This window comes from Rhyacophila brunnea, unplaced genomic scaffold, assembly GCF_057557595.1.
Source record: "Rhyacophila brunnea isolate RB1 unplaced genomic scaffold, BYU_Rbru_1.0 scaffold_3, whole genome shotgun sequence".
Classification (NCBI taxonomy): Eukaryota; Metazoa; Arthropoda; class Insecta; order Trichoptera; family Rhyacophilidae; genus Rhyacophila; species Rhyacophila brunnea.
In genome coordinates, this window is record NW_028232965.1 from 38,071,540 (window position 1) to 38,098,223 (window position 26,684).

A 26,684-nucleotide genomic window follows, 5' to 3' on the forward strand; every position below is an offset into this window, starting at 1 on the left:
ATTGGACATAATATAATATTATTATTAGGTTAGGTTAGGTTAGATTAGGTTTTGTATCTCTGAATTCAACTGAATGCCCATTTTAAGGTTAGCTAACAACTGTCAACATACTATCGAATTATACAATCACAAACAAACACTCGACCATTGTCTGATACCCAAGCAAGAATCAAATCGCGAAAATACATTTTAATAAAATTCTTCCGTTATCATATTATAGTTCTAGATTTTTTTTGGGCATCATGAATGGATATGAACGTCATTGTATTTATTGATTGGTTTATTTTTATATTATAATCAATGACATTTGACACATTTGGTTAGTTTGATTAGTTGCAAAAAACACCACCGGAGCGCCACCATCTATTTTGACCAATGCATGAGCATTTGACACATTTGGTTTGGTTGCAAAAAATACCACCGGAGCGCCACTATGTAATTTGCCCAATGCATGAACTAGGCAGAAAAATTACTGCCAAATTCACGCACTCAAGCAGATATTTTGCCTAATTCATGAATAAGGCAACGGGAGTGCATTTTTCATGAAATAGGCAACATTTTGCCGATTTCATGTAATACGCAATTTCACACATTCGGCGTAACATATATAAGAAATAAACTATGCGCAGGTGTAAATGTATGTACTATGGAAAGGTTATATTGTATATAGATACAGTCGTTTCAGGTTTGGGTATATGTTTGATTAAATATCGTGGAATGATAAGATAAGAAACGACACGGTATTAAAGATAATGAAAAAGCAGTTAGAGACACACATTAATGTGAAAACTTGAGTATTTTGTAGATTCGATGCGTAAAGAGCTTATAAGAGCTATATATAGATAACAGATAAAAATAGGTCTGGACAGAACGCAAATATCATGACTGTAGAATCTAAGAACACAGTACCAAGAGCAAAGATTTGTTGCTGCGATTAGTACGCTCAATTATGGAGATCGCTTTCGTAAAGGAGACGACAATCAAAGTAAAAGCACAGAGGTTTTGTCGTTCATTATTTTCAGGCTTTGTGTATAGCAACAATATTGCATGTATAAAATATTTAAATTTTTTTTTGTAGAATATTATCAAACTAACACTTAATGGAAATTTCTTTAAAGTCATACATATATTACATTTTATTTTTATAAACTACAATAACTATCGTTTTTTGACACGCCGATTTTGCCTTTTGGTATCTGAATGACGTATGACGATTTGGCGCCGCCACCTGGACGACACCAACTAAACATCACTACAACTGGACGCTGCACAGATGAATGAAATGTACGTTCGAGTAGATTACAGTTTGAATCGTTAAGTAAGATAGTCTTATATAAATCATCTACTTTAATAATGCTACGTTTATAATAGCGCTTGTACACGTGAATAGATTTACTGGCAGCGATAGTGCGTATTTTAAACTATCGTGACAATAACTGTTTACACGTAAAAGTCCTGACTGTCTCTCCAATCTCATTCTTCAAGAGTGAGCGAGACGCGGTGTTATCATTTTATGGTACTATTTGACATGTAGTGAAAATCGGTTAACCTCAAAATTTGTTTGTAGTTCGTTTTTTTGCCGGCAGATTTGCCACTATCGTTCTACTGTGCAGGCGCAGATCGAAAAATTCTCAACTGTCGCATGAAAATTTAGAAGCTTCCAAACTTACTTGATTCATGCATGCAATCTTGCCAACTGTAGGATAGTACATGTTTACACGTACATTTTCTTGTTATGGCTACGATAATACGTACTGACAACAGTAAATTTATGCACGTGTAAACGGGATATAACGCTTACTGCAAATATTCGTGTCGATGGTGTGCTTTTTCATGTCAATATTATCACGAACCGTCGCGATATTTCAAAATAATTGCTTGAAACGCATTAATATTTCATATGTTTCAACAAACATTACACTGCTACTGTATTGCACAAGCTTTCAAAATATCCACAGATTAATCCTTAATTGTGTTTTAAAGAAACTTTTAATGTAACTAATATTTACTATCGATCGCTAGTTCATATAGGATTGAAGAAGATGAGTAAGTTTTTGAAGTATGCTATATTATGACCCATCAATGGTAATAGTAAAATAAAATATGATAGTGATTTACCATTTAATACAAACTTAGATGACAAAATTCAATATAAAATCATTAGTACAGGAACGACTTTCAATACCGCTCATCAACTACCAGCAGTCATGTAATACATATTATTTTGCAATGAAGAATGACTGTGTAATATTAGTTATGTTGGTGGATTTTTATTGTAAAAGTTTAGTATATAGCTTTTGCCGGAAAGCACTCGAGTACCTAATTTACTATTTGTTTTACATCAGCGTAATATTTTCATACCGCCATCTACTGCACCACTTAAACAATATAACGGTTGGTTTATGTGGAACTGCTGCAGTTTATGTATATTATATTAAAACTAGCAAAGTGCTTGGTAGCAGTGTCACCTGTCAAAATTACTGGAAACCGATTTTTTTTCTCTCTCACCTTGCCCCTTTTAATTCGTCTTCTCCTTTTCTCTCAGACATTTGAATATATGTCATGCAATGTTCTGTCTTACCTAACCACTATATTATTAATATAATCTCTTTCCCTTTCTTACACATATTTAGGCATTTTTTCTCTTACCTTACCCTTATTAATATATAGTGTCTCACTCTTTTTCTCTCTCGCTATCTCCTGCACAGTTTCGTAAATGATTTTTTCTCTTCTTCATATAAATCATGACAAATCTAATAGAATGTAATATTTTTTTATTATTCATTCAATGATTACGATTATTCCTTGTCTTAATTTCATTTCTCAGAATTAAAAAAAAAATGTGCAATTTGACATGTTATGTACAAATCATTGATTTACTACTACTACTACTTCACCCTGTTACGCCCCAACATTCGCGCCACTTCACTCGGTGCATCGCCAACTCTCGCGCCTCTCGCCATGTCAGACCTGTAGCGCGTAGGTCGCTTTTGTAGCACCGCTGCAGGGTGAGGAAAAGCCACAAAAGGCAACCGAACCCTCAAGGCTGTGCCAAAAAGGGTACGAACTGACGCATTCTCCGGCAGCATCCGGAACAAATGTCTCAAATTATAAACTTCATGAAAATACTATAATTTCAACAAGTGTTTTCTTTATTCATCACGGTTAAAATTGTAGAATATCTCAAAATATTCAAGCTTATCATATCTACACATCAACATACTAAGCCAAAATAGCGTTAGTGATTACTTGCATGAGATTTTTATGGTTTCTCATATAATTTTCAATAACTACTCTATCAAAAAACTGTTTTTCTTTATGGAAGAATAACTTTACTCTTGCTGATACTCTTTTGGGATACTGAAGATGATATTTTTTGAAGATCTAACATTCTAATCCAATAAACAGTGCATTTCACCATAGCAATCTTCATGATTTTTTTGCTTAAAAATATATGGATACGTATACACTACTTCCGAGTAAGTAAGAATATACGACAATTTAAATAATATTTTTCTTTATTAAAATTAACAACTTTTCAGTTATTTATGACATCTTACATCTCCGGTACAAAAAAATCACGTGAATATATTGTGTAATTTCTTGTTTGACGTCATGCATACGTCATAGCTGCAAAGGGATTCAAATGTTATTCACCTGTTGTAGAAGAGCTTTGCTTGGTTCTCGGAATAATGAGGGGTCGTTCAAATACACGCCGCTCTCCAGCGAGTTGTTTGCCAAAGGTCTGACTTGGAAACGAACAGCGTTGTCAAGAAAAAATAATATAAAACGATTTGCTGTTTTGCTTAAAAGGGTATTTTTCATTGTGGACATACGGATAAGTACTTGTTTATACTAATAATTGATACTAATCCACATACAGACTAGTATAATATTATATTTGGAGTTATTTTCTAATTATGTAGATAAGTTACATTCTTAAATCTTATAAATAGTTCATTTAATGAAAAAAAAAATAGTTTATATACTCTTTTGTGCAGTTATAAATTATTATTACTTAATTAATTTCCTTGTAATAAAAAACTAATTTACATTAATTTAACTATGATAGGGAAATACGAATTTCTGTTTAGTTATTTATATGGCCATGATTTAATGCATAATTGACCGTGGGGATAAATTCGTTATAATAGATTAATATTTCGAAAATAAAATGGTTTATAATACTCATTTAATTTATTATACCCGTCATTGGATTTTTTTACAAATATAGTATTAAGTTTTTAATAAACCATTTATTTTATTCAACGAATAATCCACAAGATTTTGAGAATGTAACATTCCATAATATATTGCACATACACAACTTGAAAACACCTCAAATAATATACCCACTAAAAAAATCATATTTGAAAAAAATACTATGCTCGACGGGATTTAAGCCCGTATAACCACTGGTATCGCGCCAAAAACGCATTAACCAGCTATGCTACGAGCCTCCTATCTAATAACGACAATTTAAACTAAGTACGTCATTCATGAAATAATGATTATCGAATTGCGTTATTATTGACTATCACATTTGGCTAATGCACAGTTGGCGCGATACCAGTTATACGGGTTCAAATCCTTTCGAGTATCGTATATTTTTCAAATATGATTTTTTTTAGTGGGTGTGTTTAGATAGGTGTTTTCAAGTTGTTTATGTTATTTATGTTCATTGTAATAAGTGTTAAATAATATGAAAAGAAACTATCCATTTGTCTGTTCCATTGTCTATTATATATTTTTGAAGTTATACTTCTTTAGGCGCGTTTGGAAAATCAGATCAGAGTGTATTTTTGGCGTGTGACATTTAACACATAATTTATTTTGTCACAAAAATAAACGCACTCGATTGGATTCGAACCACCGATTGTTCGGTTATCAGCCGAACGCACTACCATTACGCCACAGTACGATACTCCAATCGTGACGATTGTACAGTATAATATTATAGTTAAGAATTGTTCCGTTGCCTAGGCAGCGAATTTATTATTGCCGGTCATTTGCATTTCCTTACGTAAACAAACTATTAAACGTCATAGTGGCAGTTGTTACTTTAAAAATAAAAAACAACCGTAAATAATTATATAATTTAGTAATATAAGTTAAAGTGTATAGAAATAAACCAACGGCGTTCCAATAAGCTAAGCGAACAGTCTAGGTTATCACAAGTTTTGTTTTTGTTCTGTTACGCCAAAGAAGTATAACTTCTAACGCGCGTACATGCGTACACACACCGATGTTTTTCATTTTCATTTCTAATTTCTACATAATATTATTTATTTCTTCTAACTTTGTAAATTTTTACAAAGGAACATTTGAAGAAGTGTAAATATAAAATAAAAGAAATAATAAGAAAAATCTTTTTGAATGAAGCGAATAGTTTCATAGTTGGGTATTAAATATAACATGGAATGACTCAATTTCATGGTAGTAAAATTATTCCATAAAGTTAAGGCGTTCATTATCTTTGTCTTAATAACATGGTTGTTTGAACATACTGCTGTTAAATCATATTAGGTAATGAAATTTTAGACATAGGGAACCTAGTTTTATGCGATCATGTTATTGCTCCATCTAGTCTAGATAATAATCTTAGTTATATGAGAGAGTATGAGAAACCAAAATATAACATCTACCACACCGGCTTACGTTAATGCTATATCTTAGTATTATCAATACAATTGCGTATTTGATATCTTAAACAAACCAGTTAGTGGTTGGAATTAATTAATTATTGGAATATTATCAAATCTAAATACGAAGAACACAATTATTATACAAGCACAGTTATCGTCATAATGCTGTATCTAATAATGGTTAAGAGTGAATTATGAATAATACTAATAATTTGGTGAAGAATTTTTTATTTAGAAAAATATAGACATAATGGATAATAAGATTATTTAGAGAATTAATATATATGTAGGTACCTGTATTATCATCTGTCATTTATAAAAATAGTCAGAAAATAAACTGTACGGCAGAAAAAAACGCTAGATTTTCTCAAAAATCCAAAAAGTATGTAGAAACTGTCATTTAAGAGCATATATAAATGAAACGGCAAATAATTTTTAACAATAGGTGGGACGAAATTTCGCATCATCGCCAAACACCGAGCAGCGTTTTAGGTGAGAGCATGTCGATTTTTTTTTGTGATGGCGTCGTAAGAATATATTCTTATATTGTGTAAAGATAACTAAAAAACGTTATTCTGTACTCGAAAAATTATGTTTCGTTCGGTACGCGTCATTAGCACATTCCACGCGTCGCATAGTTACGATATTTTTAGACCATGCCTCAGCTGAGGTATAGCTTTAAGACGCATAAGTGAAACGGCAAATAATTTTCAACTATAGGCGCGACGAAATTTTCTGGCATTCGGGGAGAGAACGTCGAGCTGGGAACACGTCGATTTGTTTCGTGATGGTGACGGGGGTATTCATCCTTAAATCGTGTAAAGATGACTGAAAACGTTATCCATTTACTTGAAAAAAAAACATGTCAATGAATATATTATTATTGTTACTTATATAACAATAAACAGAACATTAAATGGACGCATGTTGGATTTATATGATAAATTACATTTCGTTTGGCATGCGTCATTTGCACCCGCGACCCGTCATCCGCGCATCGCCTAGCCACGATCTTTTTAGACCCTGCCTCAACTGAGATATAGCCTTGTTACAATTATTAATATTGATTTTACGAGAACAAAGATCGAAAAAGAATTTTTAACTAATAAAATATATTTATTTCATTTTTAACGTATGAATGAGGTATGAAAAATTGGTATACTGATTTTCAATAAAATCTGGTTATTGGATATTCTAGCTTTATTATGCGTAAGTTTTAAGTGGTTTGCGGCGTCGGAAAACGCTAGATTTAACGGCATACGCCAGATGCAAATTTTGCAAACTAGATATTGTCTATTTTTTTTAAATGCTAGGCAGGCAACAAAAACGCTAGGTTGGCAACGCTGATTAAGACAAAGAAATACGTGGATTACATATTTCGAGTACAACTAAAAAGTACCTATGTATAAAGGAAAATCCTAGAAACTGAAGAATAATACTAAGAACAATAAATAAAAAGAAAGTAATAACTTGTTTAATGCACTAAAAAGTATCTAACAGATTATTCTACTCAATAATAGTGGTGATATTTAACTGATTAGTAACCAAATATACATTATATATACATATAGATATTATGTAAAATTGGTTCTATAAAAGTTAGGTGTGTAAAACAGACGCTGCTTCTCAGTGTAAAACTTTCATCGAATCATTGATTTTGCTGTAAAATAGAGGTTTAATTTGGAGAATTTTCATCGACGCTGGAACTTTTCATTCGAACGGAATCACAACTTTTGTTTTACTTTCAACCGTGTAAAAATAATCGTTGAATTGAAAATATTGGTTTTGTGAGAATTCCTGTTGGTTAATGAATGTTAAAAGTTTTCAAAATCATACGTAATATTAGCTGTAGAAATGTTTAAAATAATAAATATGTTATTTATAAGGAATGCTCATATTTCATTTAAACATGGTTTAACTGCAATATTATTTCAATAAGTATGCGAAGGATGCGATGTAAGTAGTGATATATTTTTAATAATCATTTCTGTAAAGCATGGTCGCTAAATTATTTATGCACTACCTACTAGAAATTTTACAAATACTCACACACACTACCATAAGCATCCAAATATAGGAAATTTGTTCCGTTTAATTGAATTTAAAAAAAAAAACAAAAAAATTAATTAATGTTTATATATAAATAAATATATATGGAGAGTGGTAGAGATTTTACCCAAGTTTACAACTGACATATTGTATAATATGGTCATTTTGAGAGCATAGATAAAAAAATCAGACGGAAACGCAGTTGTCAAGGGTGCTTCAATATATAGACATTACGAGACACGCGTCCGTTCATAAAATGTCAAGTTAAAATTATCACTATAAACCTGTACATGTACATCATAGATTAATATATTTTTATATACCCTGCCAACTAATATCACCTGAAGTGTAATTGTGCTTTATACGAAATACAACACTATAAAATGCCCACGCCCGTTTCCTTTTGCAAATGCCCATATAATATTACATCTACACATCTAAACGCAATCTGTCCGAACATATTATATTAGCAAGGTAGTTGACTCTGTACAACAACTACACCCCCAATTGAGTATAAACCTAGAAGTAAATAGCTGATAGTATATTAGAAATATATGAAATAAAAAAAGTCAATTTATGGTGGTAGGTATGACGAGATTGCTCGCAGAACCAAACTAACTAGCAAGCAATGACCTCCTATTGTGTCTTAAGCGTAAAGTGTTCAACCAATGTGTGTTAATAGTGCTCACGTATTTGTATGAAACATGGACGAGTAGCGTAATATGGTACAAAAGGGTGCATGTTGAAAGAAAGAAAGAAACCAAAAAAAAAAAAACAAATGGTTAATCAGGCCGACAAGAGTTCGTGATATGATAGAAATCACCAAGCAGATAGGCACGATATGTCGCTTGACAAGTGAAAACCGCTGGACAAATGATGTCATACTCATACCTAAGAACACTATATGACCACAGGGACTCCCCAAAACCCGATGAATCGATGAAATCATAAATTACGGTGGTCGTATATAACAGTAAATAAATAGAAAAAGGAGCTAGGAGAGGCTTTTGTCCAGCATTCTACTCTAGCTTATGGTGATGATATTTTACACAACTAACTTTATTTAAAAAAAAAAACACATCAAAATTTGAAATACCTTGGTCTATGTTGAAAAGGTATAGTATCAACGTTTAGATGTTTTTTTTATCAAAATATATATACATAATATGAAACGAATGGCTTTTCACATCAAAATCTTTGTTGTCAAAACATTAGAGGCATTTCCTATTAGGTGGCTTAAAGCTGTATTAGCCGGTGACATGCGAATTAACGTATGAGCTATTTTACATGGCTGATGAAAAAGAGCAATTTCGGGATGGCTTAATTTTATTTCACGTGCAGCTTTCGCAAAGCTTTGCCACAGTCGCCAGATGTCACTGTTATCAGGTGAGTGCACACAATCCACATTCTGTTTTACCTACGTTTTCATAAACAATGGAAGTGTGCCTCAAAACACAAACAAACGGATAAATATATTAAAATTTAATATGACGGTGAATTTTCAGTGCATAAAAATAACACAGCAGAGCGTTCAGAATAATATTACGAGTATAAAGTATTATTTTTAGTGTAGATTTTCTGTAAAACTTTTATAATGTTTTAAGACCCTACGAAGTATAATATATTATACTAAAGGTCAAACTACACTTTCTGACTCTCATGCCAATCGCCCCGATCGTTAAATGTAATTTTTAGATCGTTTCTTGTTGTGGCTCATAGCTCGATGATTACCGTACATTTTCGACAATCATTGGCCCAACTGTCATCGATCATTGAAAGAGTCATGAGTGAAAAATATGAATTATTATCTTATATTTTGGCCACAACTCTAGAAAACGATTCAAAGTGACAGTTCACGATCGGGAGTGATCGGAGAAGACTATCGGCGTGAGAGTTTACTGTCAATCAACTTGATACAACTTGTACCACAGTATCGAACTTTTTTTAATCAATACACGAGGGGTAATTAAGACTTAATACTTTTGCCACGATGGCCGAGCGGGTTAAGCGTCGTCCTATGATGTCGTGGGTCCCATGCTCGAATACTAGGTCTGGAAAAGACCAGTGGCGAAGGGTGGAGGTAGGCTGTTAAGATCCGACATAAATTGTGCACACAAAACTTTGTCAGTCAATAATTGTATATGCTTTCATTGAACTCAGACTATAGTGTGCAGATAGTATTTGTTAGTTTTAAAATTCAAATAAAAAACCCTGCATAATTCAAACCATAGTAGATAATAGTCAAAAAATATTTATTCATCTGCAAAATATCTAAAATTATGCCATTAAACCATATATAATTTTAGATATGTCATAGATAGAAGAATATTTTTATTGATTATGGTTTGGTGTGACAAGGCTTCATAATATCAGGGCAAATTTACAAAAAAAAACTAACCATCACCATCTGTAGTATGTATTCTTAATTCAACGAATACAACATAAGTATCACGATATTATATAACTATTTTTGTCAGATCGTCTATAGCATACCTAAACTATTGTGATTTGGTTTAGGCAGGGTTTAATTGATTTTTAAAAACTAACCAACACCATCTGTAAATTGTATTCGGATTTCAATGAAAATAAATAAGTACGACTGACAAAGTTTATTGTGCACTATTTATGACAAATCTTAACAGTCTACCTCCACCCCTCGCTACTGGAAAATACTACGTATTGTTTTTTTGTGTTTGGACCTAATAGATTGAGCAAATGGCTAACATCCATTTCTTGTAAAAACAAATCTGTTAATACAACCTCCATTCTGTGGAGGCCCATATGATCCTCTAAGGATAGTGAAGTAGTAGTAGTATATCATCGGCTTTACAATCGTGTGTGAGTGCCATATACATATAATGAACGGGTCATGCATGATAGATATACTGACATTCATGAAATCGGAAAACAAGCAAAAGTCTCCTCATACAATATGGAGTGATAGCGCCAAGTTAGATTTAAAAACCTTGGACATGCTAAACTGGATGGAAATGGTTTAGGACAGACCTGAATAGAAGCAGATGCTAAAAGAAGCCAAGACACATTATTATCGCGACATGACTCGACCATCTTCATGTTTTATGAACATATATATATACATTATGACACGTAGTCGAGTATCATATGTATATATATATTATACTATTACATATCCGTACAGCGTATATCGTCATTGCTCTGGCAGAAGACACTAATTCGAAAAAATGACATTGAGTTAGTTATACCAAAATGTTCCTTATTTCAAACTTTACCATCTGGAAACCTTCTTAATAAATAAACAGTCTTTATTTTAAAGTCATCCTTTTTATGATTACCTACTTAATAAACTCACATAATAGACCATTTCAAACATTTTAACAACTTCAAAGTCAAATTACTCAAAACTAGTATTCCCCAGTTAGTGTGTTCTGCCAGAACAGAGACGATATTATAGAGCCTGTATATGTTAAAAAAATCAAAATCAGTTGACTAATACCGACCTCTATGTAGAAATATAAAACTATTTTATTCAATATATTTTGTGATATAGGTACAGACTACAGATATCACAAATGCATCTATTATAAAAAATTTAAAACTCTTTTCAATCATAATTGAAGAGTTTAATAATATTTTTAAATATTTCGGTCTTTAGGATATTGTTTTAATGTGTGATCTACCTCATTATTCATAACTACTGACGTCGGTTGTAAATATGTATACTGTTATTATTGGGTGTCAGTAATAATTATAATTTTTTTATAATATATCATTAAATGTATTAATAACTAAATGACCAACGTTAATAATATATACCCTAATGTTCATTAAACTACAATTAAAACAAAAAGTTCTACTTGATGTTAATTAATTTTCTTTTGAAATAGGTCATTCAACTCTTATAAGGCTACATCCCTCGAGGATTTCACTCAGTAGGTAGAACAGCAAACCCTAATAAAGATTCACAATTGTTTCGTGGTCTGTTTATTCAGTGCTTTTAAGGGCTTCTTACAAATCGCATCACGGAGGGAGGCTTTGATTTTACTCAGTCGCGCTTCATCAAATGCGTTTAAAGTACCCTGCAAGTGTTTTTACAATGAGATGCAGTCCCGACACGAAAAAAGCTTAAAGCTCTACTTGTAAAAAGAAAGCGTTAAAATGTTTATGCAAGATTTAGCATCCGCATTGTTTTTCTATTTATTTAATTACATTTACATCTACAAGAGTCTAAAGAAACATTGTAAACACAATTGAACAAAAAAAATATGCGATTATTTAAATATTACTGATTTCACATTTACTCGTACCATTTCAATTGACTATACTTCACTATACGGATAATTGCACGCGCGGAAAGATATGAAAACTTATTTAAAAAAAATATTACCTCTTCAATGGCATATCTATCACTCAAGTCAAGTAGGTTAACAAATATGTATATGTCTACGATAGCCGAACAGTAACATATCATGATGTAGTGTGTAAGGCACTGGATACACACTCGAGAGCTTTGCTTTAGATTCCCGGTAAGGTCACGATATATTTATGTAATTTAGTATATTACATAATTATATATGTTTTTCTATCCAATAATTCCGATGAATGGACAAAATAGCCTAAGTACCTAAGTGACTAATATCCATTTATCGTAAAAATAAAACTCTGTTAATATAATCTCCACTCCCATATTATGATCCTTTTAGGATGGAACATGGTAATACGTTTACAGCAAATTCCTATATTCGAATGGATGTATGTATATAATAGAAGAACCGTCTGAATAGTATTTTCAAAAATGACCTCTCACTATGCCTAATCCGTTAACTGTTCAACCATGAGTGATATACGTATTATCGTATGAATGCAGCGGTGATTTTATTTGACGCAAATGATGCAACTGATTCGCCAAAAAAAAATTATAAGGGGCCTCTAAACTGGTCAAATCACTTATAGAATTATTAAATTATACCAAAATCTATTAAAGATGCAAATTTGTGGTAAATTGATGATTTTATTTTATTAATATTAAGTATCTGTTTAAAAAATATTTCAAGAATGCTCAAATTAGTGACACCCTTTAAGAGTAGGCAAACCATGTGTTGCTAAGAGACATCAAATTAACGTATAGATTGACATTGTATATACCTACTTACATATTATTTGATAGTAGATTTCGTGAACGTGAAATCATCAGTTTTATCGTAGAGGGGCCCTACGCCACTATATGAATGTAAAATACAATGCGGAAAAGTCCAAAAAATAAACCAATGGATAATATCGCTGAAAGGAGTGTGCAATATAATATATGTTAGTAAAATTACAGTACGCCGAATATGTCGCTCGGCGAGTGTACAATATTATTCAATGAATAAATTGCCATAAATATAGCGTTACCTACATACCATATGTTACTTTAAATGGATCAACGTCATACTAATTAGATTCAGTAGAGTAAAAAACTGAATGAAATCGGGCATAAGGCGACTTTCGGTTGATGATCATTATATAGAACACAATCAGTTTTTGAATAATCTTTCCATAAAAATGAAATGGAAAATTTCATTTCCCGTTATACTAAAGATGTTATTTTTACATTGAAACAATTTTCTTTTTCGTTAAGATGAAATACGCTATAAGAATATCGGTCAAAATTGGCTATTTTCTTGTATAGCTTTATGTTTCGAATTTCGGTCGAGAAACTGCCTCGGGCATTGGAAGTAATTTGCGAGGACGATCAAATAAAAATAAGATTACATCTTGCTCCTTAGCGGGGAGTGAATACAGAAACTAAACTTTGGACTCCTTTATACTTAGATATTTAAATGAGGCTATAAAATGATGCGATCTTCCCCACAGAACTAGCCAAATTTTCACTTGAAGTAAAGTTTTACGGCTCGGAAGGTCAAGTAGGACAGTGAGTCCTGCTGTTTTATAGGCTCATAATAAATTAACGTACATAATGAAAAGTTTTTTTTATTAGTGTGTATATGGTACTTTATGTTTTTAAGTATTATTTTTATAAAATTTCACGATATTATTAAAACATACGGAGCACTATTTATTATAACATAATACTTAATAAATGAAAGCATCGAATGCTGACCTTATAATATAGTTATGTTTCATTATTGTTAATATTATATAAGCACATGATTGAATATTATGATAACTATGTTCATAAGTACCAGAAAACCGTTTTTATCGTATATATTTTTTAAGATAAAATAGGAAGAAGAATCCACGGTAACAACCCAAAAATACGATAACACATAACGACGAAAGCCTTAAATATTATTCTTAACTTCTTAATCAAATAAAATTCTTATAATTTTTTAAATGATTCAAATCCGAATATCTTTATGTATTGATACAATATCACCACAATTTGGCTATTATTTTTTCACAATACAACACATGTTTCGTTTATAATAGTAAACATCGACAGGTAAGATAAAATTATGTAAATAATTTATAAAGGATCCCAGAAACATACGTAAGTATCAGAAAAAAATCTAGCATAAGTTGCCTCACTGTCCGGGCGAGCGTACTTATCCTTTAAACTACTGATCCATCTGTAAGGCATGCGAATTAATTTTAACAATTACGTCATCCGAGATATTTCAAATTTTGTCAATGAAAAAATAACCAATACTGAAAATATCATATAATATGAAGTTTTTTTTATATCACTGTTAACCATTAACCATTTTTTTTAAACTTATTATATACAAGCTTTAGGAATATTCGATTATTATTAACGAAACTACTTTTTTTTAAATCATGAAAATATAAAAAAGTAACATTAACTATATAATTATTGAATGAATAACCTAAATAAATGATCAATATAATACTGCCCTCAATAAATACATATCTTTTACTCCATACAATGTTATTAGGAGATGAATCACTGAGAGGTTTTAAACATAAATGCGTATCTGCATTTATAAAATAATGATATGAAAATGATAATCGTAAAATAAATCAATTTATGAATTAAAAAACAAGACAATATCAAATACTTGAGAAAAGTAATAATTACTAAGGCTACTAGAAAATATCAGTAACTGACGGTTAGACAGAACCAGCTGATATTATTATTGAATAATATTGATTTGGAAATGTCTTATTAAGGCGGAAAGAACCAGTCTTGATCATTATTAAAATTATGTAATATAATAGATTTACCATATTGTATTTAATTTTAATTAATCATTTGAGGTTGCATGTTATATGCGCAGTTATTATCCAATAATAAGTTGGGACAAATATGCACCGAATAATATATTGTATGATAATATCAACTATTTGTAAATATTGTCACAGTATATAGATATACTGGAAACTATTTGTGTGCATTCCAGTTTGGCAATAACACGAGTCAGCCATATTTTATTTCGCTTTGCTGCATAAATTGGCATATCCGAATCTCTCGTCGTTTTTCCTAAATTTCCCGCGAACCGTTTATAGAGCGAGATAAAAACCAACGCAATACTATAAATATGATTTACATGCTCGCTCGGAAAATCCTCGATTTCCGCGATATTACTTGTCAGTCGTTTCTTTCGCCTTTCGAATTTTATTATGTCCCGAGGCCTTCAGGCCGGATGTGAGCCTGCTCTTATTGCCCGCCTCCAAAGTTCGTCTACAGTGATGTTCATTCGAGGCCTACATATTCGTCAACAAGAGAAGTGCATCATCGAAGAGTATCCATAAAATAATGAAATACTACTTTTATTTACTTTTGATATATGAACCATACTAACAGCTAGGTGTTGGAGAAAACCTTTGCCGGAAGACGGAGCCTAAATATAATAAGAAATTGAAGCTGAAAAAATACCACTATAACTGATATAATTGTTATATTATTCAAACCATATAAATGAGAATATTATTTTAAAATGTATAAATATATGTTGTAAACTTTATGAACTCTATTACTCTAAGCGTAATAATAATTTTTATAAAACAATTTTATAGTCTGATACACAAACCGTCATTATTTTTATAACAAAATATTATACAAATACACTGGGGTTTAAGAGACTCTGTGTTTCAATACGACAACATAATATTATGGAAAATTAATTCTGCCAATACAATTATTATGATTATATTAAATTAATACAGTAGGTAGTTATTAAAAATGCTAAGTTAAGAAAATATATACCTCTTAACCTAATTTACTTCGTAGTTTTCTGAATCATATATTCAACATAAACTTTTTTACGAAAATAATAGAAATAAATGACTAGATACTATATACTTAGACGTTAGACTTCATTTAAAAAAAAATGATTTCATTGATATATTATTCGTATGATTATAATGCTCGTATAATATAATCGTAATTTGACAAAAACCACGTATATGTATGCATATTATATAGATGCTATAGAGCTCAACTGAAGTTAGAATAAAGTTTTTAAAAGTACTGCTAGACAATTGTCTGGAAAGCCCTTTTGCAGTTCATCCGCTAAACTTTTTTTACCGGAAGAGGCTCTAAGCATTCGAAGTCTTCAAAATTTATGGTTACGTTTATAGAAAAACAAGAATGACGTGCTCAGTTAAAGTTTTTATGATGATTGAATACCGTCTCACCCACTTCTCTCGAGGACAAAAGGAATTCGTAATAAATTTTTGTTTTGTGACGAAATGCGTACCTATGCACAACGATTGCATTTCATTTCAAAGTATTATTATTTTTTACGAATGCTTTCCCTGCTTTTTTACGATGTATGTGCGTAACGCGAATCACGTGTATGCACCATATCTGGCCGACATCAAGCTTTCAGCTCAATATTGTACATAATGTATAATATAAAATATGTAAGTACATAAATACAGTTAAGTAATTTTTATTTATCGCTTGATATAAAAAATAATAAGTTTAACGAAACTAATCAAGAGGATTAGTAATAGTCATTATTAATTATATTAATAATTGTTTAGTACATTGTAAAATAAACAGAAAATGATAATACAATAAAGATCATTTTAAGAATAATATAGTCATCGTAATTTAGAACAAGAATCAGCATTCTTTTCAGGCTTACGAGCCACATTAATCATTATAGTTTGTATGATAATTGAAATAATTAATAAATTATATTTAAGGACCCCATAAAATGTTAATGATCAGTTATTATTTTAATCTTTAAAAACACAGAAATAATTTTGTTGTAGTTTAAAAATAAAATAAAATGTAAGTGACTGAAATGACTTAGTTAGTACAGCAGTAAACCATTGGCCGGGGATAAATATGTACGTGAAAGAGCGAGTGGGTTTGAAATTTCACAGATGTCCGTTAAGATTTCCGCAGGCATGATAATATACTACAATGATACATTTCATAATTTATTTATAAATTGTGATGCACTCAAGTATCACTGCTGTTTATAATAAGTGAAAATGTGTACTAAAATAATAGTAATAAACATTATTTTCTTTGGAATTATGATATTATAATAACTAAATTATAAAATAGTAATTTAAAAATTTTTATGATGATTCTTTTGTGGAATTAATACTGCAATTTATTCGTCTTTATGTCATATTTTGCTCAGATTTAATTATTATTTATATTATATATATTTCACTTCATTATTATATATTATAACTGTATTAGGTTTATAGCAGAACATAATTAAATATACGAAGGCAGTCTACTTACATTATTTGTATTTAAAGATCAAAGGAGGAATATGAAAATTATACCAACAATAATGTGTAATCAGACGTCTAGCAAAATAGTTGTAGATTCAAATTGGCTCCCGCTTGTTGAATGAGAATCATTATGCGCAAAAGCAAGACGACGTGAAGTGAAACGAAAACCATAGATATGTACATAATATTATGTTGAGTCTTACATGCATCATAAAAATAGATCTATTCCAGCAAACCATATAATATTTATTTTAGAGTAAAGTGAATACGGTTTTCAAAGTATTGTATTGAATAGTTGATGACATTAAAAATAGGAAATTCCGCTTAATTATGTTGTAAAATATTTAAGCAAAGATTTATCGTTCATTTTTGTAGATTTGATTATAGTGTGACAACCAAAATAGCTATCGATTAATAAACCGACCTGTAGAATGTAATATAATTTATATTAATGTAATTTGTGAAATTGAAATGAAAAGTCAAACCGTAATTACAGTTATACATGGATATACATACTGCATGCTCTTACACTATACCAGATATATTAGGTACTATTATTATTTTAGGACATATTGATACTAAAAGTAAATGTCAAGGGGTGATAGAAATTGATATTTGAAACTAAAAAAACTTTCGAAAATATGCACATGGCATCCAATCCATCTATTCAAGATGATTCACAATATATCACCATAGTAAGGAGGCAGCATAAGGGATCTTTTTTTTTTATAAAAATTATTAATTAAGTAATCATCTCCATTAAATTACTTCATTGAGTTAAAGGCCTTGATATTAATAAAAACTAATATGTAAGTATATATCGATACCATAGTTCTATAGAGGAACAACTCAAAAAAACAAATTCCAAGATAATGGCATTTGAATTTTTTCCAGAAGTTCTCATTTTAATTGTAAAGCCTTGATTTCGATGAAAGTGTATGTTTTTTATATTTAATTTAGTGGAATTGATCAATGCACAATGAAATTGTACAATTTAATAAGGAATTAACCAATAGTATTGATTATGTAACGGAATTACTGATTAATCTCAGAAAGGGTTATTTGATTTTATGACACATTGAAGAAATTTTTGACTATTTTTTTTGCTGAATTATAAAGAAAAGACCTTTTTACATCGAATAGCATTCTTAACTCAAAACCTGTAAATTTTGAGTTGTTCCCCTATTGAACTATGATACCGATATATATTTCGTATTATGCATTATTTAACTTTGATATTGGTACGCGCAAATTTCTCCACAGTATTGTAATAACTATATTCGTTCATTCCTAAGCACCCCAATTATATAGTAGGTATCTATTTTTTTTTTTAATCAATTACCATAATGACATATTATTTGAATTATTCTCAGCCTTAAATTGTATGTTAAATATACTGAATAATCCCTTTACCCCCCAACGGCTAATACAACGATAGAATCAAAATAACTCTGCATGTGTACGATAAACTAATGCAAAACATATAGTGCAGACCCAGAAGCGAGGAGTTCGAACCGACAAATCGGATATGGAAATTGCGTCAGATGTAGTCAGTCGGGTTCAGCAATAAATAAGTGCGTCGCGACGGAGATACTTCGAGGCGGTGCACTGCGCTGTGGGGCGTCCTCGGCGTCGCTGTCGCCGCCAAACAGACGCCTACGAAATATTCCAAAGTGAAATATTCAAATATTACCAGAATTAAGGCACTGAATCATGGCCGTGTCTAAATCTATCTAACATCTTATTACATTGCATAAATTCCGCACGTTATATTAAAAATATCTAACTATACAATATTTATGTATGTTAAAATATACCTAATAATATTATTGATCTGTAGAATTATTTTATATGTCTTAATACTTTGGAAGCTGAAGACGCACATGCGCGTAATGACCAGGCGGCCGATCGATGTAATTAACGTGCATTTTAAAGGTGCTAATTAAAATCTCATTATATAGTCAGCAGCGAATGAGTTAATATACACATGTGGCGTCATTATCCATTCCTGTCTATATACTAATAACTAAGCACTATCTAACCTACAACGTACCAATTTTTGCAACCTACTCGAGTACTTATTTTAATTTCATGCTACCATAAAGCTAAACATAGTAATATTATTAACATAATCTCACATGTACCGTATAATGTAGTTGCTCCGTGGAAAACTATATTTTTATTCCAATATTAAGGAAATTTAAAATTTTTATAATATGTTTAATTGAATCTACTGGCACCACGAAGACTGATGGCTACTTCCATGGTCATCACATCCTGAAGCAGGCCTCCCTGTCTATAGTAGGGTTAAAGGCAGTGTGACCGTCTTCAAACGCGATGTTCCAGGTAAAATTAAGGGTATTCCGTGTATTTTTAGCGATTTTTTGTATTATTGAATATACTCATTTGAATTATGGATTTGACACACAATAATCAAAAATCCCATCACACAACGACATATTTTAAAATTGTAATACTCTTAAGGTAAAATAGCAGCGTAGGTGACTTTTTAAAATTCTTATAAAACATTGTGATGTGTGTTTATATCACTTATAAGGTAGACACATCATGCAGGGCCCCCCATATCCCTGCCCCCCAGGCTAAAGCCCTGTCAGCCCCCCCCCTTATGGGGGTCATGGCTACTTCATTATATTAAATTCAATGAAGAAGACCATATCATAAGGTTTATACAATATAAACCCTAGTATGTATATACTTACCCTTTCCCCACCCCTATACCGTGTATGTCCCACCCAAATCCTTACGATATATAATACAAGACTAATTTCCTATACAATAATAATACTTTTATCTACGTATTAGAATTATAAGTACCTAAATGCTAACTGGTTCAGTATATTATTAAAATTTTATTAACTAATCGATATTATGTTCTAAATTTTAAAGTTTTTAATGTCGTGGATGTAGGGAATTCAATTGTTATTTTTTCTTCAATGTGTCAATCGAATCGGCTAATCTAAATGGCTAATATCGTAAAACAAAAATCAGACCTATATGACGTTAGGATCAAACATGGTCAAAAATATATTTTTAACTATGTAGGTCATAATTGTCTTGTACGCTTTACAAAAATCTCTCCACTCTCCCTTTGCACAATATTTTGTATGCATACTTTATCATACAAAGCTCTAAATCGTTTTTTTATATTATACAATGCAAAATATATAAAACATAGTCTTTGCCCTTGACGTTTATTATTTAAAATTAGCATTGTATACTTTATATTCAGAGTGAGTTCACATAATTTGCATGTATTTCAAAAATGTATAAAACGTTCTTGTACATTGAAATGGTACTCATAAAGTTTTATAGTGAAGTCATGCCCGTAGCTCATTTATACTTTAAGTGGTATATTCATTTGAATTTAATTTAATCGTACATAACTTCCTTATTAAAATGCGTTGAATGTTATGTACAGTTTTTAAAAGTATATGAGTTTGCAGAAAATCTATACATAGTACTATTTATAAGAACGCATTAAAAATAAAATGATAAAATAATATAATATACTTCTATATAAGAAATATTCGTTGATTTTTTTTTGTTTTGTGTCACATTTAGGTTGATATTGTTAGTGTAAAATCATAGTAAATACAAAATTCCAGATTTAAATGAGAAACAACTAATTATTTTATGTTACATGTAAATATATATATAAATTAATAAACAAATACGTCATTTAATATAACTATAATCAAATATTTTAGAAACTGTATTGTTTTGTACTAAAGGAAATTTTTGAACCTAGTATGTCATTTGCACATACTATGTTTTTACACTCTATATCCGAATGGTTATTTTTTTGACAATAATTAACTATACCAATCGTTAATGTATGGTAGTTTGTAGGTATAATATAGAATATAATATGTTTTGTAAATATTTTTTGCTATTCTTACATAAATATAGTACAAATATTTTAATAAACGTAACATGAAAGATATAACATTATCCTGGCATTGGTTGGTAGGTAAATTATTAATAGCTAGGTACTTTGATTTAAAATATAAAAGTCGATTTCCAAAACAGTAACGTAATTTAGAATGCACTTCAGTGAGAATTCTCGCAAGAGCCATTAGTTAATTCCAGCACAATAAGACAGGGCACACATAGCTTAGTGGTCAGGCCACATGGGCTCGAATCCCGCTAGGCGTTGTATGTTTTTCAAAAAGATCATCTGTCACAGATGTTTACAAATATTTTGAATGAAACAAAAAGATACGTATTTATTTTTCATCATATTTATAATTAAAGCATATTTTTTGGATTTTTTTGAAGCACAAACAGTGATAATGATAAATAATATAAATATTGATTATAATTGTACCTCCTTGTTCCGGCAACTTCCACGACTTTGCATCGCGTTCGACTCCACCACGAAGGTTGAAGAGTCCAGTATGATGATGAAGCACTTCTAGCCCAACCTTCCTCAGGAAATAGAAGAACCTGAAAAAGAAAAATATTTCAGTAAAAAAATAGTTCCGTCAAAATGTAACATCGTATTAATTCTAAAATACTTTTCATTTTATTATGTAGTAAAATTGATGTCCAATAATTGGAAAGGATAGAAAAATTAAAAAAAACTAATAGTGTGCCAACTTTTCAGTATTCTTATAATAATTTTATTGTTTGCAACATAATAATATTATGTTATGGTTAAGTTGATGACGAGTTTAATAGTAAGATTAAAATTTTTCCTCTTTTTTAAATTTGGAAGCCGTTGTAACATCTTGTAATGGACACGTATTTTAATAATGGTAAATTATATTTTGAGCCATTTTTAAACAACGTCACCGAAGAAAGCATTTAAATTCCATGCAAATTTATTACATTTCTGAAGAAGAAAATAGAAAGACGGCTGATGCCTGCGGGTGATTACTTGCCAAACTTATTACGGGAAAAGAGTTTTAAGAAGAACTCTTCTAAAGAGATTTCTCTCTTTAAAAAATTATATATGAAATTCCCTTTGAAATGAAAGTTCTCGAAAAATTTCAGGCCCAGGCATGCTCGTTAAAACTCATGTGGAATATGAATCCGCAAAGAATTTCTAAACAAAATATGGATTTCGTATGATTATTGCTTACTTTCGTATGAGTATTTCTTTACCGTTTTCGATCCTAAGAAGATCATATGGGCCTCCATAGAGCGGAGGTTGTATTACAAGATTATTTTTGTTTTTACGAGAAATAGCTAATGATAGCGACTATGGCCCACGATAGCCGTGCGGCTATACCTCGGCATATAATGTCGTGGATCCGAGGTTAGAACCCAGCGTCTGCCGAATGTACATGTTATTTTTTAATGTATGTTTAGACTAGTTTGGAACTAATAGGTATGATGGTTGATGCTTATTTATGAATTTGAAAAACACACTTTTAATAACACATCGCGAAAAAAATATTTATAGACCAATAGATAAAAATGCTCGTAGTATATGACAAGAATTCTGATAATATGAACAAAGATTTTATTGCAATAAAATAAAATAATAATATTTTCATATATGATTTGGAAACACGTCAGAAATATACCAGAAAAAATAACCTCTTAGTGGTGGATGCCTAGATTCAAAATCAAGCTATTATTGGTTCAAACCACAAAAGCCTGAGAAGTGCTTATTAAGTTATATAACTATTCGTTAATACCGTCGTAATTATGTAGGGTGCAGGTGGCTAAATTAGTACATATATCATATTGACTGTAATCCGGTGAATGCGTGTCCGAGTCCTTTCCGGCACCATATTTTTTCATGATTTTTCTAATATGTATGTTTCTGAGGTGTTTTCAAATTGTATTACATTCTCAAATCTTATAAATTATTGATTGAATTAAAAAATAGTTTAGTAAATATTTGAAATATAATATGGCTACAGGTTTTAAGCATATAGCCCGAAATATATAGTTTTTTTTTATTTCGTTTAATAAAATATTTATGAAATTTTCATAATTGCAAATATAAATCGAATCGAATCGAAAAATATATAAAAATTACGCCAAATGCTACAACTTTGAATGGTTTTTAGTAATTTATGTGAGTATTGCCTTAACATTCAGTTAATTTAGATATATATACATAATTTATTATGTACATACAACAGTACACAACTACAGAATTGTAGGTAGTGAAATAATCACAGAAACCGTCAGTCTTGTATATATAATAACAATATTTTAATATTATATATTGATACTCCTTAACTACTATGTTATAAATACTATCGATAAAGACATATAATATATTTCGTCAAGTTTCACTTTCTTTGCTTGGAAATCATTCAAAATAATATAATATATTATGTACGTCACTCGTGCGGGAAGCATATGTCATAGAAAGTTCACGACCCATAACCGATTCCATAGAAAATTTTGAAACAATAACACCGAGTGTAAATGAAATGGAAATTTATCTGCACATGAGCTAATCTCATTTTAGGATAGTGTGATAATTTTAAATAAAAAACGCAATTGGTACTCATATATCGCAGTAAAACTATCTTTAAAAGTATGATCTTCATCATTCATTATTAAATTTATGAATCATCAATAACAAGAATTTTATTGTACGGTTTCTATTAGTCATATACGTATATTTATCTGTATACCAGAGGTAAACTATTGTAACTCCAAAATTCGTGAAATGGAGTTATTGTTATATTGTTACTTCATTACTTATCCTGCATACGTGGTAAACAGCTGTAACTCATATTACTCTTATTATAAAAGTTAAAAATTAAAAATGTCATTGTAACTCCATAACTATTAGATTTAAACAACAGTAAGAAAACATACAATTCTTTTGATAAAACTTATAATCGAACTACAGCGGTAAACAAACAAAAAGGTTTTGATAAATAGATAAATTTTATCTTTTTCCATTCACGAATGCCACAAGTTGAAAGTTCCAAAAATCACAAATTCGTCTCTCCTGTCATTTTGGATTTACCGTAGTTTATCTCTGGTATACAGATATTATGTCATATTCTGGTGTTCCTCAGGGCTTAAACTTAGGGCATATATAAAATATTTTTAAAAATACTATGTTTTTTATTATGATTTGAAACTGTTTTTGGTAGTTTTTACGTTGGACGGTGATATATTAGATTGAGACAGATTTAACAACTGAAATTCAATATTAGTCAATGTAATCTTTTTTACTAAAGCCTCAAGATTGTTTATTAATATCATTAGTACAGGATCTTGGCGCTATGAGAGTAAACTAAGGTTTAATAACCACATGTTTACCATTTTGTAAAACGGCGCTACTATTGATTGTTAAATCAAATACGGGTGATGTATGGTTTTCAAAAAAGACACGCGGAGAATATGCAGTTAGCAATATTTTGAACGTTATGGATGTATTTTTTACAATGTAGAGATATCATCCGATATACATCATAAAATGATCATAAACAATTAATATTAATTTAAATAATACTGTTGATATAGTTTTTTCTTCTCTTCTGTTCTTCAAATATATTCTTAAAAAAGCAAAGATAAATTATCTGTTTTCAGCAGTGTAAAAAGGAATACATAGTAAGAAAAATCTGATTGTATGGCAAAAACTTGGTTACATCAAGCATAACTTTAGTAATGTTGTATGTGTTTTTTTACTATGGTGTTTTCGTGAGTGCTTCTGTTACTTTAAAAAAAAATGACAAACTACCGTCATACGAATAATTACAATTGGTTTTAATAGTTTATAATTATTATTTCGAAGCGCTCATGAGTATAAGAAAATCTTACAATATTATATCAATTTGTGAGTGAGTGTATATTCAGTTTCCCAGGCGACAATACTCGACCGAAATTCGTAAGTTCGCCTCACGAGAGAAACTTAGTTTGAAAACTCGACTGGGATATTGGCTGCCAAACTAAGTATTTGTTACGCCAAAAGAAAGCTAACGAAATCACAACTGTTCGAAAGAATAAATTGCGAATCGATACTTGTACCAAATGACAGGTTCAAATAATTCCAAAAACGCCACCACTCCGTTAATTTCTTATAGAGATTTTAGATGTATCGAAGGTTATTAATTATTTAATTAAATTGTATTTAAAATTCGATATTATTCATCATAACAATACAAAGTAACCTTTCACGTTTGATGCAAACCTATATTAAAAATCTACGTATAACTAAGGGTATTTTTATTACTTAAATAATACTAGACAATAAAATTATTAACATTCATGTTAACTAGTTGAAATGGAAAAACTAGGTAATTGTTTATGTAGCTAAAATTAACATGTCTTGTTTTGGTCTATCTTATCATATGTTTATTATGAGATAGGTATACTGGGGAAGGACCGAGAAGTTCTACGTAGTATTAAAACCAGGAAACTACAGTATCTCGGCTACATTATGGGAGGACAAAAGTACAGCATTCCCCAACTTGTCATTCAAGGAAAGATCAATGGTAAGCGTAGCAGAGGACGGCGCCGCATTTCATGGCTTAATAACCTCCGTGATTGGTACGAGTGCAGCTCCACTGAACTGTTCTGAGTAGAAGACGACAAATCCAAGATCGCCTTGATGGTGGCCGACCTCCGCTAGGGGATGGAATAATAAGAAGAAGAATCATATGTTATCAATCGGTTTAAGTTTTTGCTCCTTAAGTCTCTTCTGACCAATTTGCTTATACGTCCACCATCTGCCACTTTTTCAGCCATTTTGCGGGCATATACTTTGTCGTAACGAATGTTAGGCGTTCTTCAAAGTTCTCGTGAGAGTATTCCAGGATCAACTGTCCTTGCTAGCTTTACTGATTTAATCTACTTTATTTTCAATTGTCAGCCATACGATTTTATGAAAAAGGTACGATGTAAAAAAATATTATAAGTAATTAATGATAAAAAAAAAATTGAAATTTAAAAGAGTTTTCGTGAAATAGTTTTTTTTTTATTAGAATTCGATGTTCCGAATTTATCGCTATCCAAACTATATTCATCCCTAATATTTATTAGTCAAAATGATCGAATATCTACTGATGTAGATTAAAGCAGTTCTCGAGCGCCCTAAAATGAAATAAAATTGTTAAAACATTGAACACCTTGTACCACATACTAACATCGAATTTAATTATTTGGATTCACGTACCTAACTACTAACTCAACACTAATATATCACATTTCTTGATAATGTAGGAACCTGTTGTATAAGCAAATATAATGCTACGTGCATACTTACCAGATAATTTAAAATCATCGTTACGTTTGAGAAATATAATATAACGAATAAGAAGAAATATAATGATTAATGACAGAAGTGTAGTTTTGCATGTGTAATTATTATTATATTTTCATACAAGAATATAAACGTGCGAT

The 26,684-nt window shown here is 30.6% G+C and overlaps 1 protein-coding gene across 1 annotated transcript in view; it reads right to left on the minus strand.

Annotated features, from left to right (window-relative positions):
* LOC147068321 (uncharacterized) overlaps window positions 1-26,684 on the minus strand; it is a 157,164-nt gene that overhangs the window by 62,786 nt on the left and 67,694 nt on the right. Inside the window, exon 2 of the mRNA XM_085952767.1 lies at window positions 21,688-21,806. Coding sequence (XP_085808893.1) covers window positions 21,688-21,806 — 119 coding nt within the window. The remainder of the gene's footprint in view (window positions 1-21,687; window positions 21,807-26,684) is intronic.